The sequence below is a fragment of the Glycine soja genome, chromosome 15, assembly GCF_004193775.1.
Source record: "Glycine soja cultivar W05 chromosome 15, ASM419377v2, whole genome shotgun sequence".
Classification (NCBI taxonomy): Eukaryota; Viridiplantae; Streptophyta; class Magnoliopsida; order Fabales; family Fabaceae; genus Glycine; species Glycine soja.
In genome coordinates, this window is record NC_041016.1 from 22,812,504 (window position 1) to 22,828,709 (window position 16,206).

Here is a 16,206-nt window from a genome sequence, read left to right on the forward strand (position 1 = left end):
AAATGCGCACACATGACCTCTATTTATAGCCTAAGTGTCACACAAAATTGGAAGGAAATTTGAATTTCTATTTAAATTTCACTTGAATTTGAAATTGAATTTGTGGAGCCAAAATTTCACTAATTATGATTAGTGAATTTTTGCTATGGTTCAGCCCACTAATCCAAGATCAAGTCCAAGATTTTCCACTAAGTGTGCTTAGGTGTCATGAGGCATGTAAAACATGAAAGACATGCACAAAATGTGACTATATGATGTGGCAATAGGGTGTAGCAAGCAAATGCTCACCCCCCCCCCTCTAAAATTTAATTGGATTGAGCTTCTCCCAATTTAATTAAATTTATTTCCAACCACACACATCAAATATTCACTTAATGCATGTGAAATTATAAAACTACCCATAATACAAAAACTAGTCTAGGTGCCCTAAAATACAAGGGCTGAAAAATCCTACATTTCTAGGGTACCTTACTTATATTATGGAGCCCTAAATACAAGGCCCAAAAATAATGAAACCTTAATCTAATATGTACAAAGATAAGTGGGCTCATACTTAGCTCATGAGCCCAAAATCTACTCTAAGGCTCATGAGAACCTTAAGGCCTTCTCTTGCATCTCTAGCCCAATTTTCTTGGAGTCTTCTATCCAATGCTCTTGCGGGGTAGGATTGCATCACATTATGACTTGGAGCTATATCAGATGGATGTGAAAATTGTCTTTCTTAATGGAGATTTAGAGGAAAATATTTATATAGACCAACCAATGAGGGTCTCAATTGAAGGAAAGGAACACATGGTGTGCAAATTAAAGAAATCAATATACAGTCTTAAGCCAGCTTCCCGCCAATGGTATTTAAAGTTTAATGATACCATTGTTTCCTTTGGATTTAAGGAAAATATTGTTGATCGATGTATATATCTACAGGTCAGTGGGAGTAAGGTTATTTTTCTAATCCTATATGTTGATGATATATTGCTTGCGACTAATGATCTTGGTCTTCTTCATGAGACTAAGAAGTTTCTTTCTAGTAACTTTAAAATAAAGGATATAGGTGAGGCAAGCTATGTGATAGGGATAGAAATATTCTGAAATAGATCACAAGGATTGTTAGGCTTGTTTCAAAAAGCATATATCAATAAATTACTAGAGAGATTTAGGATGGAAAAGTGCTCAGCATCACCCGTTCCAATTCAGAAAGGAGACAAATTTAGTCTCGCACAATGTCCCAGAAATGATCTGGAATGAAACAGATGGAAGCAAATACATATGCAAATCACGTCTCATAAAAATACCTCTAAATCGTTCAAGAGCCCATACAACATTGTCTATACGTTCTCCCTTCAAATAGGCAAATGCAGCTGAAAATGTCATCCCAGTAGATGTAACACCAACAATGTCAAGTAAAGGTAGTTTGTATATGTTTGTTTTGTATGCACTATCTATGAGGAATGCCAAACGACATGCATTGCTTAATTTTACTGCATCCGGATGTGTCCAAAATATATCACGTACAACATCTTCAGCCTTCAGTCTATGTTAATGAATATACTAATCGCGTTCAAGTAGCTTCATTAATTGTTGCATTTCACTATTATTGCCTCTTATATAAGAATGATATGCATATCTTACATTGTAGACTTGCTTCATTGTTGTACAATTGTTGGCATTATGCTCCTTCAAAGTGAGAAGAATATTCTTTGGTTTGATCATTGACTTTATCATATCACCAATAATAATCTTCTCATCCTCAGTTAGTCGACCAACATATGGATGTCCAGTAAATGACTTAGCCAATGCATGATTATGAGTCCAACATATTAAGTTCACCATCCACCCTTCACCTCCCAACACTGGTTTTGCTCCCAGCTTCAAGGGACATCCACATTTTCTACTGACAGTTACCATTCATACTAAATATTTCTTGTATTTCTTTATTTTTCACTCGTCTCAGAACCAATTAAAACAAATGAGGTCCTTCCTCTCTTTCCAGTTGATGTGTCTGACCTTATTATCACAACCACAAAATCAATATCATATGCAATAGTACGAGTCTATTGCAATACGTTCTCATGGATAGCAAACACCTACAAAAGGAATAATGCATGTTTAGTCTTCTTAGGACATTCATTTACTTACTTTAACAAAATACAAAATCATATCAATATCTGAGAAGTATTGAAGGCATCAGAACAATCAATATTTCCAAACACACCAAGTTATTCTCCATTGTCTTCATTCATATTAATTTCTTTAGATATTATACTTTCATATATCCGTTAATCTTCATCCATCTTAATAAAACATTAAAAAAATTTAATGACAAACTAATGAAATTTCATACATATAGCCTATATGGATTGACATATAATTCATACCTCTATATGCATATGATAATAATTTATCTCTTAATAAAATATATGAATTGTTATCATTTTAAATTAATTTTAATCATTTATAAATAAGTATTTATTTTAAAAAACTTCAATGTTGAACTTTATTTTAAAATCTTCTACACTAGACAAAAATATTTATGTAGATATATCAATAAATATGTTTTTTTTAAGATATGCTATGACACAATTTAATTATTTTTTTTACTACATATACTAATATATTACATTGAAATTGATAAGCATATTTATAATAATTTATATCTAAATTTTCATATTTTATACACTTGAATAAACTATTTAATGTAATAATATTTATACAAATATATTAAAATAATATAACTAAATTTATAAAAAAAATACATTACAACCAAATTTTTATTATTTTTTTAATTTATATGGATTGACAATCCGTATGATTCATACAGATTGACAATTCATAAGAACTATACAAATTGACAATCCTTATGAACCAAATCTGTACATTTCTTGCGAATTACTAATCCATATGACACATATGATAGATGTAAAAAACTAAATACAACACGAAACGAGGAACTCAACCAACAAAAAAACAATAGTGAATGTTGTAAGAAGAAAACAAAAAGGAAGGAACAAAGAAAAAAAAGTAAAAAAGGATAAACTTGAAATTTTAAAAAATGTTAGGTGTTGAAGAAATGTAAATGGTGTAGAAAGAATATTGGTTTAGTTAAAACTCCACTAATAGGTTGAGTCAATTGGAAGGAAGTTAGTCTTTCAGAATGTAGTAAACTATATTCATTTTTACAGGAAAAAATATTTATATTTAATGTTTGATCATGTCTCAAAGTCAAGGGGAAGAGAGTTAATCTTTCCATATGTGATAAACCATGTTATAAATCATGTTTATTTTTACTAAAAGAAATGTATATTTAATGCTTGATCATGTCTAAAATAAGATTATCTTAGAAGAAGATGTCCCAAAAAAAAAACTCCAAACCCCTAATCCCTCTTTGAAAGTGCCACGACGGATTTGATAGTGGTTTTAAACCCTAGCTAGGGTTTTAGTGTACTAGAGATACAAAACGAGAACGACGAGTGACTTATACAGATCAAGGATGAGTTTGGTAGCGGGTTCATACGAGAAATTCATCTGGGGCTTCACCCTTCTCTCCAATTCCCAAACCCTAAACCCTCTTTTTTCTTACCCTTCCCATCTCTCCTCCATCAAGTCCGTCGCCGTCTCCGGCCCCGTCGTGGCCTCCGGCGGCGAGGACGACACCATCCAGCTTTATGACCTCGCCGCCGCCGCCTCCCTCGGCTCCCTCCACACCCACTCAGCCACCGTCACCGCCCTCTCCTTCTACGCCCCTCCCCACCTCCCCTTCCCCCGCAACCTCGTCTCCGCCGACGCCAGCGGCAACCTCTCCATCTTCGACGCCGACGGCTTTGTCCACCTCACGACGCTCTCCGTCCACCGCAATTCCGCCATCAATGACCTCGCCCTCCACCCCTCCGGCGAGCGGGCCCTCACTGTCGGCCGCGACGAGTGCCTCGCCGTGGTGAACCTCGTCCGGGGGCGCCGGAACTGCTGCCTGCGCCTAGGCAAGGAGGCGAGTCTGGTCAAGTTTGATGCCTCTGGGGATCAGTTCTTCATGGCGGTGAAGGAGAAGGTCTCCGTCCACCAGACCGAGGATGCGAGGATTCTGTTCGAATTGGAATGCCCAAAGCCTGTTCTCTGTGCTACACCTGCTAAGGTTTGTGCTTCTTCACTGTGTTTTTCGAATTATCAAGTAGAGTTGTGGACTTATCGAACACCAAGTAACCAAACTATTTTTTTTTTGAAAGACCATTATTAGTTGTTAATTTGTTAGTTTTTGTGAGTGGGAGGATTCGAACCCACGATTTCTCTCCTTCTCCCTTTAACCAATAAAACTGACAACTAACAGTTGTCGATAAAAAAACTCCATTGAGGTTTTGAGAAATTTCTCTCAATCCAACTCATTGTTTCTATCCCTACACTAGCCATATTAATTGTTTGAAAAACATTACATTTAGATCGCCTGGTACATTATACTAACCCCTTGATTGTTTGAAAATCGTTGCCTTGTGTACTCCTATAAGAGATGTTGTAAATGTTAAAATGCTGGGTTTGTGTGCAATCTCAGGAAACCTCGAGGGTTGTTAACCTCAAAGGGGTGTCAGTCTTATTATTTTTTTTTATGTTCTCTGTTTCTTTGTTGTGATTTGTGTTAACTGTTAATAATGTATTTGGTTTATGTTGTAGAAAAAAAAGTTAGGCTCATAATTAGTTTCGGATGAGGAATTGATAACCGTTGATTTTGATGAAAAAGGATGATGGAAAAGATTGGTGCTGACATTTCTGATTGATGTTAGTTGTTACGTTATGTAGGTGTGCTTGTTGCATCTTAAACTACAATCAAATGCTTTGTTGTATGGATTAATGATGAGTCAATGACCTGGATATTTATAATATAGACACCACTGGTATTAAGGAAGTTTTGGATTTGAGATAACATGTGTTATATATGCAATGCCTATACAATATTTCCTCACATTGCCATCAAAAAAGGATGATCAGTGTTGTGTTGTTGCTTGCATTTTTTTTTTTTTTTGGAAGGCAAAAATATAATATTATTAATAAAACAGATCAGTACCAGAGGTACTGAAAGATCAAATACAAGACACCTAGGGTGCCACCTTCCAAAAACAGAACCCAACAAAGCATAAACCCAACAGACCCCACCACAAAAGGAAGACACAATAAATTAACCAAAGGACTCCGAAAGATTGGTTGACCAATGGTTAAATTGAGTATTGAATCCTTTCTCTCTAGCTTTTAACCAAGACCAAGCAAGAAATAAAGCATCATCCATCACTTTGTGAGGGTCAAAAGGGGTGCCCTTAAAAAGCAAGGAGTTCCTGTGCTGCCAAATGGTAAGAGTTAAGGCAATCCACCACCCACACCACCTACTGTGCTTTCTCCCTGCACCAAAACCATCACAGAATTGGATAAAGTGACTAGCAGTGTCAGCTGAAAGAGCACCAATAACCTGAATCCATTTCATGGATTCCCACCACAAACCCCTAGTCATATTGCAGTGGAAGAAAAGATGTCCAGCCTCCTCCTGATGACTACCACATAGAGGACATAAAGTATCCTGAATAGGCACATTTCTCCTGAGCAAATTGGCCCTGGTGGGGAGCCTATCCAAAAGCAACCTCCAAGAGAAGACCCTAGCCCTTGGGGGGATTTTCAGCTTCCATAAACTCTGGAAAATCCTCCTATGTGGAACAAGGCTGATGAAGGACATCAAGAGCCTATAAGCTGACTTAGTAGAGTAGAGACCATTAGGTTCAACTTTCCAAAACATGGTGTCCTGCGAATGATGCTGAATAGATATAGCAGAGATGTCATCCATGAAGGCTATTGCTAACTCATTCTCATGGTCAAACAGATTCCTTCTCCACTTAAGATCCCAATTCCATAAATTCTGAGAAAACTTCCCCATTTTAGAAATGGGGAGATTCTGTTGTCTGCTGATTAGGAAGAGAGGATTATACTTTTGCTGAAGGTTACAACCCTCACCCAGCCAAGTATCCTGCCAAAACTTTATTTTATCCCCACAGCCAACCTTCCAAACCATGTTCTGCTGGATGATGTTGAAGTCAGGCTGATGATAGAGCTTTCTAAGATCCTTCCACCATTGGGAATGCCACCCTTTATCTCTGCCCCACTGCAAGTCTGACCACCCTCCATATTTGGAGATTAAAACTCTGCCCCAAAGCTGATTGTGGTTAGAGGCTAGGTCCCAAATCCACCTACCCCTCAAGGCTGCATTGAATTTGGACAGATCCTTAATCCCCAAGCCCCCCTCACTCTTTGGGAGGCAAACCACATCCCACTTTACCCATGAAATTCTCTTATGGTGATGGTTACCCCCCCACATGAAGTTCCTTTGGAGAGACACCAGCTTATCAACAATTCTTTGGGGTATCTTGAAGAAAGATAAGAGGTAAATAGGGAGTGCATTCAGAACAGACTTTATCAAGGTGACCTTGCCACCCATTGATAAGTTTTTCTGATTCCACTTGGAGAGTTTAGCTTCAAACTTGGTAATCATAGGCTCCCAGACCATCCTGCTCGAAGGTTTAACTCCAATAGGCATACCCAAGTAATGAAAAGGGGTGTCCATCTGCCTACAATTCAGAAAATCAGCTGCTGCCTGGACCCAATTGGCCTGCACCCCAACAACCCCAAATTGACTTTTGGCAAAATTAATCTTCAAACCTGAAGCCATTTCAAAGCCTCTAAGCATGGACTTCAAGACAAGAATATTCTCCCAAGAAGCCTCACCAACAAAGACTGTATCATCAGCATATTGCAAGATATTTATAGGCACATTCTGTTTCCCAACCAAAAAGCTTCTATAGAGGTTTTTGTTAAGTGCCTCTCTCATCATACCAGTAAGTCCCTCAGCCACTATATTAAAAAGCAAAGGGGCTAGAGGATCCCCTTGCCTTTGTAGGACTCCCATTTACTAAGACTAAGATGGTAGCTGAGTGAAGGCAGGCAGAAATCCAGTTTCTCCATTTAAGGCAAAATCCTAATCTTTCCAGCATGTAGTCCAAAAAAGACCAAGATACTGAATCATAGGCTTTTTCAAAGTCCACTTTAAAGATCATAGGAGGCTTCTTTCTCTTAATAGTTTCATCCACCACTTCATTGAGGATCAGAATTCCATGAAGAATATGCCTATTCTTTATGAAAGCTGACTGCCTTTCATCAATTAATCCGGGCAGCACTAGTCTCAGCCTGTTTGCCAAGAGTTTAGCTATTATTTATACATGCAGCCAATGAGAGAAATGGGCCTGTACTCATTTAAGGACTGAGGTTGGGATATCTTAGGAATAAGGGCCACAAAAGAGGCATTGCTTCCTCTAGGGAAACTTGCATGAGCATGGAATTCATCCACAAATCTTTTGAAATCAGGTTTGAGCAGCCCCCAAAACTCCTTAATAAAGTTAAAATTAAAGTCATCTGGCCCCGGGCATTTATCTCCACCACAACTCCAAACAGCCTCTTTGAGTTCTAGATCAGAAAAAGGAGCAGTCAACTCCAGTGTTTGGTTCTGATCAATTGTGGGAAAGTATACCCCATCCAAGGTAGGTCTAGAAGGATTCTGTTCAGTGAACCTCTCAAGAAAGAAGTTAATAGCTTCATTCTTAACAAGATTAGGCTGCTGCACCCAAGCACCATCAATAAGAATTCCATGGACAGCATTTGAGCTTCTTCTGAAATTTATCATCTTGTGAAAGTAGGCTGAGTTGCTATCACCTTCCTTGATCCACTTAGCCCTAGACTTCTGCCTCAGCAAGGATTCATAAGCAATAGAAGTATCCCACAGCTCTTGTTGCAAGGCTCTCTTGGCCTTAACTTCATTATCAGATAGAGTTCTATGGGAAGCTAAGGTCTCCAAATCACTTAATTTCTGCTTCAGGTTCTGAATCCTGATGGCTTTAATATCCCCCTTATCCTTACACCACTGTTTTATAGAGAATCTTAAATTCCTCAACTTGTTTTTAAGGGCAATGCCTCCCCACCCACCCTGCTGATCTGCACTCCAGGCCTCTTTGACCATTGAATGGTAACCTTTATGCTTAAGCCACCAATCCACAACCCGGAAAGGCTTAGGACCCCAGTCCACCATCTTTGTCTTCAAGATGATTGGACAGTGGTCAGAGAAGTCCCTTTGGAGGACATGCTGAGAGGTATCAGGCCACATACATAACCACGGATCAGACACCAAAAATCTGTCAAGCCTACTTTTGGCACTGTCATTGGGCCTGAACCAAGTAAAGCTGCTACCATAGCATCTGATATCTTGAAGCTCCATCTCAGATATCCAATCATTGAACTCTGAGATATCTGAGGTGGCAGCATTCCTTTGAGATGAGCTAATTCTCATGCTGGCTCTTGATGGTGTTAAAGTCCCCAAGGAAACACCATAAGCCGTTAGGATCAGAAACCTTGAGGTGCCTCAACTCATCCCACAAGGTTCTTTTCCCAGCTAGGTCACAAGGGGCATAGACATTAACAATGTGCAGCCACTGATTATCTTTTGCCCACTTCCCTTCCAGCATTAGGAAATTCCTCCCTTTGACCCTCCTCTCTACCTGAAATGCAGAATTATTCCACAGACACAGCAAGCCCCCTGATGCTTGGATTGAAGGAACAAAATCCCATGATACAGAGGAATCTCCCCACATAGATTGACAGATAAGTTTATCAAAAGAATCCTTTTTTGTTTCTTGAATACACACGAGATCCACCTTATGCTTCATATTGAGACTCCTAATGGCAGCCCACTTAATTCCCCTGCCCAAACCTCTAGAATTATAGGAGAGAATGATCATGATTGAACATATTTAATTCCCAACTCAGCTGCTACCTTGTTATCCCTCTTTTCCATATCAAGCATCATTCTTTGAATATCCTCCCCATGGGTCAGACTCATTTCTTTTGCTAAAGCACACTGTTTTTCCAGGGTATGAGAGTTGGGTTGGCCGAGATTATTGTCCTGATAGTTACTATTTTGGACCAGGTTAGAGGCTTTAGTGGTATGGCCATTGTTGAGGTTCCCCTTGTAAAAAGGAGTCACTTTAGGATGTGTTAGAGGGTCCACGTCTGGTTTTAGATTGGTTTGGGCCTGCCCTGTATACCCCACACGTTCCTTTCTTCTAACATAGTATCTAGTAGCAACATCAGGGTTTGGGCCTAGAGGTCTGAGGCCCACATCCTCTTTTTCCAAGCACAGATCAGATTGGCATAGGGATATAACACCCATGTTTTCGACCTGGCCAGAGAGAGGTGGCACACTTGCTACTTTCGGGTTCTACTTCTCCTGCTGCCCTTCTGAGACTCGAGCTACACCTACGCAAGTTTCCTCAAGAGGGTAACTCTGCTGACCCTCCTGTGTTCCAAGGGGCCTGCTTGGTGGTTTTTCATCTAAAAGGATAATATCTCTCCTGTCCCCTTGAAACATAACATTTAAAGCATTCCTCTTTAACAACGTTTGACCATTGTTGATTTTGTTGGGCACAACAGCTTCAACGGTCGTGTAGTTGTTCGAGAAAGTGTTGTCGTCCTGTGGGTGGTCCACGTCAGCAATGTCGGTGAAGGACCGGTCCAAGCATCGTCAACCATTGGTTTGTATCCATTGGTCCCTGCGCGTTTGGAAGGATTGGGGTTGCTTCCCGTTGATGGAGTAGCCTCCGTCACCGTCGTTGGGAATGCCGTCCGAGAAATCGCACGTAGAATCAACCCCGAGGGTCTCAACTCTGGCAGTGGCAGGGCTGTTTGGCTCCGTCGAGAACGGAGATGGTGGAAGCCAGGTGGCCGTTTGCTTTATACGCTGCATCTCTCCCACTCCACTCATGTCTTCGACCACGTGAAGGAGGCTTTCAACTCCATCAATGACCACCATCAACTCTGTTTGAATCCCCGGCCTCATCTTCGTCCTGATGAGGATTTTTGCCACGTCGATACGCCGCCGCTGTTCCACCATTTCGTGGACCTCCACCATGTCACCAATTTTCGCCACCACCTTTCCCATATACTCCGGCTCCCAAGCAGTCAGCGGTAAGCCCCACAGGAGGACCCACGCCAACCTGTGCGTTGGTCGGATATCCTTGGACCATTTTTGAAGGTCCAGGATGGGTGTGGACCCATTCCTCGTCTCCTCGTACAGAAGCTGGCTGGCCTTAGAATCTTCCAGGTCATGGAGAATGACCCAATCATCACCCCAATAACAAGGGGTAACATCAGAGTCAATCACCCATTTCAATTCCTCCTCGACCCTCTCAAACATGCCTCTGTTTTTTAAGCGCCCCACCCAAGCCGTCTGTAGTCATTCCTTCTGCTCCATGTTTGTGTTGAAGGCCATTGGTCTCCTCACGTCCTTTGGTGCTTGAGGAAAGACTGACTTCTGGTTGCATAGGATACTAACTTCTAGTGACGCCACTCTAACCACCTCGGCATAAGACCGAAGTCTTCCACCATTAACGTTTGTTTTAAAAGCTCCTTGGCTGCGTCTGTCCACACCTTGTATATTGGCATTGCCATGTATAGAATTATCGTTATGGTTCTTGGTAGCCACCCTACCCCTTTGGAATTTGGGCCGATTAACGAACATTTTCGTCCTTCCAAAGAAAATGTTGTTATCAAGCTGTCTTTCCTGTCCCAGTTCATCTTCAACCTCCTTAAACCTGACAAAGCCGAATCTATGGCCCTCCTTGTTTTTGGATTTAGGGATGAACACCTCCCACACCTTGCCCCATCTTTGGAAGGTCTGCCCTAAATCCTTCTCACTTACCCATGCAGGGAATCTACAGAAGTAGAAAGTTGTTACATCTGCCTTGTTTCTCCAAGTTACTGTTCTATCGGGCCGTTGATGGTTTTTGGGTCTTGATTGGATTCTGCTAGCTGCCTTGGTCTTGTTCCTCCTATGGGTTACTTCAACCCATTCTCCTTCGTTGATAATGGGCCTACTGTCTTCCTCGTGGCCCGCGTCCCCTTTCTCTGCAAAGCTCCTGTGTTGACTGTGATCTCCATGGGCACTGCTCCAGCTCCTTACACGTCCTGGTCTCTCACACTCCCAGTGTCTCCCTCGAAGTCGCCCTCTCACACTCACACTACCTCTCCCTCTCTCTCGCTGTCTACCCTCTCTCATTTTCTGGTTTAATCAAATTTGTATCCAATTTTCTTCCACAGTATTATCATTGACTCCCTGTAGGTTATTAACTGAGTTCAGCTGAATCCTGTCAGTTTTGTTGCTTGCATACATGTGAAGGTCATTGTAATATTAATCTTCTATTTATGAAAATATTTGTTGGGAGGTATATTATATTGGTGATGGAACTGGTAATGGTATGAACATGGTTTTTCCACCAGTATACATTTTTTTTCCAGCTAGCCAGTTTCACTCGTATGATCAGATATTACTAGAATTTGTTTATTTAAGGAAGTTAGGGCTTATAGTTGGAATATTACTAATTCAACGACTACACAGGGGACTCAGTATTTTTGTTGTTATGAATCAATTAATACTGATTTTGTTTTACAATTATAATTTTTCTATGTTGCAGAATGGACTTCTTTATACTGGTGGGGAGGACCGAAATATCACAGCATGGGACATTAAGACTGGAAAAATTGCATATTGCTTGGAAGAAGCACATACTGCCCGTGTGAAAGGTATTGTTGCACTCACAGAGAGTGATGGTGCTACAGGGGATGATGACCCTTACCTAGTGGCATCTGCGTCATCTGATGGCATTATACGAGTCTGGGATGTTCGAATGGCTGCTAGAGAGAAGCCACTAACTGAACATAACACGCGGTCAAGACTGACGTGCCTTGCTGGATCATCTTTGAAATGTAAGTTGAAAATACTAAATAGAGAACTGTAACATCTGTTCTTTATTTACAATTTCCCATCAAAGTGCCCTACACTGCATTTTTTGTCTACATGATAGTTTGACTTAATGTTTTTCACTTTAGAAAACCAATAAATTATAGATTTTTTTTTCAAGTAACAACCTTGTTTATTGGTTCCTCACATTCTCACCTAAATACTTAAATGATTCACAACTAAATTCACAGAAAATCATTTTATCACAGTAGTTCATGTAATTAATAATTTTGTTAAAAAATGTGCATTTCCTTACTGTGCACCAGAAATTAAAATTGCTGGCTTGTGCTTATAACGAATATTAAGTATGAAAATATATCTAATCTATGAGGTTACCTTGAGCCTAAGCTATGAACTTTGCTGTTGTAATATATAATCTTAACATGTGCTTTTGAATGTCTTCACTAAAAGGGCTGGGGACATCTTCAGCTTTGGGGCAGAATGGTGCTGTTAGTACCTTGGTGTTACTAGAGAGTAGGCAAAAGATGAAGCTTTTTTAGAGTATCATTCCATTCTTACATAAATTAGAGGAATAATGATAACAGGAGGGAAACCCTCTCAAGAGGGATCCAAACCTTTGAAATCTTTGAGAAAGTTTGTCTAAAATAGCTGCTAAATATAATATAACTTAACAAACAGGCCAATATGTTATATTTTACAAAAATGTAGCATTGGTTTGACTTTGAAGTTTAGAGAATTCTCTTCCCTATTCATTTCATTTTATCCCAACTTCGATGATCAGATTTTAGTTTATGGAACAATTTTACTAGTGGCTAGTTGTAGTTCTATGCTTATTGGTCCTTTACTTTGATATTATATTTATTAATTTTCTTTCTACAGTCAAACGACAACGACCCCAGGATGGAAAAAGTAAATCGAAGGTGGTCAAACAACAGCGTGCCCTGTCTGGAAAGAGTAAATCAAAGGTAGAGGATCAAACAATTGAAGTTTAATAGCTTTCTAGATGGCATTCTTGAGAAAACCATTTTGCTTATTGACAAAAGTGGTTTTGACACCCTTTGGAGGCCTTGACTAACTTCCCATTGTGTTGAGAAATCAATTCGATTGCTGGTTTGACCAAGTTGATTCTATCCATCAGTTGCAGGATTATGATACTGATAACCCTCCCTATCCTTTGCTCCCCTCATTACACCCAACTACTATATGTTGCTGTGAGTCTTTATCGTGTTGTTACCCTCGCAAATTTTGTCCATACTTCAGTTTGGCATGTGGCCTATTTTTGAACAAGTATTATAAAAGTTTGAAACAGGAAAAGTTCATGCACTTATAATTTTTCATCTATACAATATCTTATTCTCGTTTGGTCCATTATTATTATATACGATGAATTTTCATTTCATGTGGAAATCACATTAATTTATCAAGGTCCCAGAGTAAGAGTTTGCCTTTGTTTTAGTAGGCCTTTGACCTACATTAAGATGCTTAAGTGAAAATTTTACATTACGTTATTCACATAGTATATGAAGTGTAGTGCGATTTATTTAGTGCAAATTAGCCATCATGGAAGTTCAAGCCTTTAAGAAAGGAAATGGTGCAGAACATTTTCTTCTACATTTTAAAGTTTAATTTTGCTGTGTTTTATTCTTTGCAAGTGGCTTGGGATACCAACACAAAACTTGCAAGCCCATCAGCTCTCATACTTAGTTTTGCAAGCCTTGACATGCCAAAATCCTTCCAAACTTGTGTCTACCTTAATGGTACTTCCATTCAGCTTCATTTGGTGTCTTGGCAAGTGTGAAATATACGTTTTTAATATGATTGATATGTTTTAATTGTATAGCTAAAATTAGGGATTTCGTTCTTTATTATTCATTATCAAGTTTCCTGTTTATGTATCAATTATGGTCAGCATTGTGTGTGGTGAATAACCTAGAACACAGTAAATTCCTTTACTTACATGGTATTAGTAGTTTAGGTTTTTTTCTCCCCCTCCTTTTTTTTTTCTCTAGTCGTAACCCTTGCCTTTTGTCGTGTGGATAGTATCGCAACTGGTATGAGTCCTTCCCCATTGTTAGTGCGACCTCCTTTCGTCGCTGTGATCACACCACTAGGATTGTCTTCCTATGGCAAACCCAACACTACAAGTCCCTTCGTCGTTTATTGCCCCACATGCCATTGCATTCCCTGCACGTGATGCTTATGCGTCTTCACTAGATCGACACGTGATGCCGATTTCGACATACACATTAGCAATCCTCCTCGCCACCCTTCCTATACTCCGGTGCACCTGTTTGGTCCATGTTTTGTTCTTGTTTGGCTCATTTTGCTCTCGTTTGGTTCTGTTTGACCCTATTTGGCCATGACTAGTGTTGATTGGCCACCTTTTCTATTTTTGTTTAGCCTTGTTTGGTTCCTACTTTTATCATGGATGCTTCCAATCTTGCTTCCACTTCCTCCATTATGACTTTCACTTATGTATCGTTGATTCCATGTGAAAAATTAACCGAGACAACCAACTACAATACATGGGCCGTCGTTGTTGAGCTTTGGTTCCAAGGCTAAGGTTGTGCTGGTCACTTGACAACTTAGGTGAAGGATATTCCCACCTCAGAACAATCCCATGGGAAGCAATTGATACTTCATTGTGTAATTTTCTCTGGTTCACTCTTGGTCCTAATCTTCAACAACAATTTCAGGCTTTTCTTACTTGTTATGAGATATGGAATAAGGCTAAGAAGGTCCATTCCAATGATGCCCATTGCCTCTACAATGTCACAACCTCCTTGATGAACATGGATATGCAACCTACCTTGATAAGCTTGAATATTTGATTGCGGAACACTCTCATGCCCTTTATGAGTGATGCAGATACGTTTGACAAGTAGCGCAACCAGTTCCTTCTTATGATACAGTTAGTGAACAACTACTTTGCTTCTCCACTCTGCGCGCCTTTGAATCATCCTTTGCACAAACTGGAGATTCCTTTACTCTTGTCTCCCATTCTTCTAATCGTGGTGGATGAGACAAAGGTTGTGGTGGTCAACGACATTCTATTCGTTGCAATTATTGCAACATTTATGGTCATATTGAAGCCGAATGTCACAACAAGGCTTGTGATCAAGTGAAGTCAATGAATGTGGCTCAAGTCACCTCTCCTGACTTAATTGCAAATGTTACTATTTTTGTTTTTGTGTACAATGAATTGGTTCAACTTCAAATAGCCCAACCACCTGTTACTGTTGTGGCTTAGTTTGGTAATCATGTAGCCTCCATCTTAGTCCATTTGTCTCACATCCTAGATCCTTGACTATAGTGCCTCCAATCATATGAATGGTAATCGAACCCTTTTCTCTTATTTGTCCTTTTCAAATTCTCTGCCCTTTGTTACACTGGCAAATGGCTCTCGGATCGCAGTTTGTGGCATCAGACAAACCCACCTACTTCTTAACTTATCCCTAAATTCTATCTTATTTGTTCTTAGTCGTCCTTTTAATTTAATCTCAATTAGCAAACTCATTTTCACTCTTGACTATTTTGTTTTGTTTGTTAATTGTTTCCTTCTTGTACAGGATAGGCGCATTGGATAGATGATTGGTGCAGGACATAAGTCAAGGGGATTGTACTAACTTTCACCACTGGTGGCCTGCGTCTCCACTATCTCTCTAGAACTTGCTCATTAGCATCTCAACCATCCTAGTCTTAACAAACTACACCTTTTAGTTCCCAGTGTTTCTATCATTAAGTCCCTTCAGTGTGAGTCGTATTTGTTAGGCAAACATGTCTGTCATACTTGTAGTCCTCATGTCAATAAACATGTTGCGTCACCTTTTGCTTTAGTTCACTCTGATATTTGGGGTCTTAGTTGTGTTTATTTAACCTTGGGCTATTTCTATTTTGTTACCTTTATTGATGATTTTTTTTTAAAATGTACCTGGGTTTTCTTAATGAAAAGATGTGATGTGTTTTTCATTTTTCAAGATTTTGCACATGAAATTCAAAATCAATTTGGTGTTTTGATAATGCCTGTGAATATTTTTCCTCCCATTTTTGCTCTGTTCTAACCTCAGGGAATTCTTTGTGAGACCTCATGTGCCCACACACGTTAAAAGAAAAAATCGTCATTTAGTTGAAACAACTCGAACTCTTATCCTTCACTATAATATCTAACATTGTTTTTGGGGTGATGCACTTCTTACAACATTTTACTTGATCAACCACATGCCTTCATTTGTTCTTGGAAATCAAGTCCCTTATTCCATCTTGTACCTTAAATAGCCTTTATACACTGTCCATTTGTCCCTCTATCTCTCTGTGTCTTTGGTTGCACTTGTTATGTCCCTGATCTTACACTAGGTAAAGATAAGCTTTTTGTTAGGTCCATA

The 16,206-nt window shown here is 39.6% G+C and overlaps 1 protein-coding gene across 3 annotated transcripts; it reads left to right on the forward strand.

Moving 5' to 3' along the window:
• Nucleotides 1–3,372: 3,372 nt before the first annotated feature.
• On the forward strand, nucleotides 3,373–15,769 carry LOC114388493 (p21-activated protein kinase-interacting protein 1-like). 3 transcript variants are annotated; one of them, XM_028349003.1, is made up of 4 exons: nucleotides 3,373–4,126; nucleotides 11,538–11,829; nucleotides 12,704–12,789; nucleotides 15,399–15,769. In XM_028349003.1, exons 1-4 carry the CDS (start codon nucleotides 3,488–3,490, stop codon nucleotides 15,429–15,431), a joined length of 1,050 nt encoding a protein of 349 aa, XP_028204804.1. In that variant the 5' UTR covers nucleotides 3,373–3,487; the 3' UTR covers nucleotides 15,432–15,769. The 3 variants fall into 3 exon arrangements, with proteins under 3 accessions (XP_028204804.1, XP_028204806.1, XP_028204805.1); XM_028349005.1 differs by having other exon boundaries at nucleotides 3,374–4,126; nucleotides 15,394–15,769; XM_028349004.1 differs by lacking the exon at nucleotides 15,399–15,769 and having other exon boundaries at nucleotides 3,376–4,126; nucleotides 12,704–13,192.
• The last annotated feature ends 437 nt before the right edge of the window (nucleotides 15,770–16,206 follow it).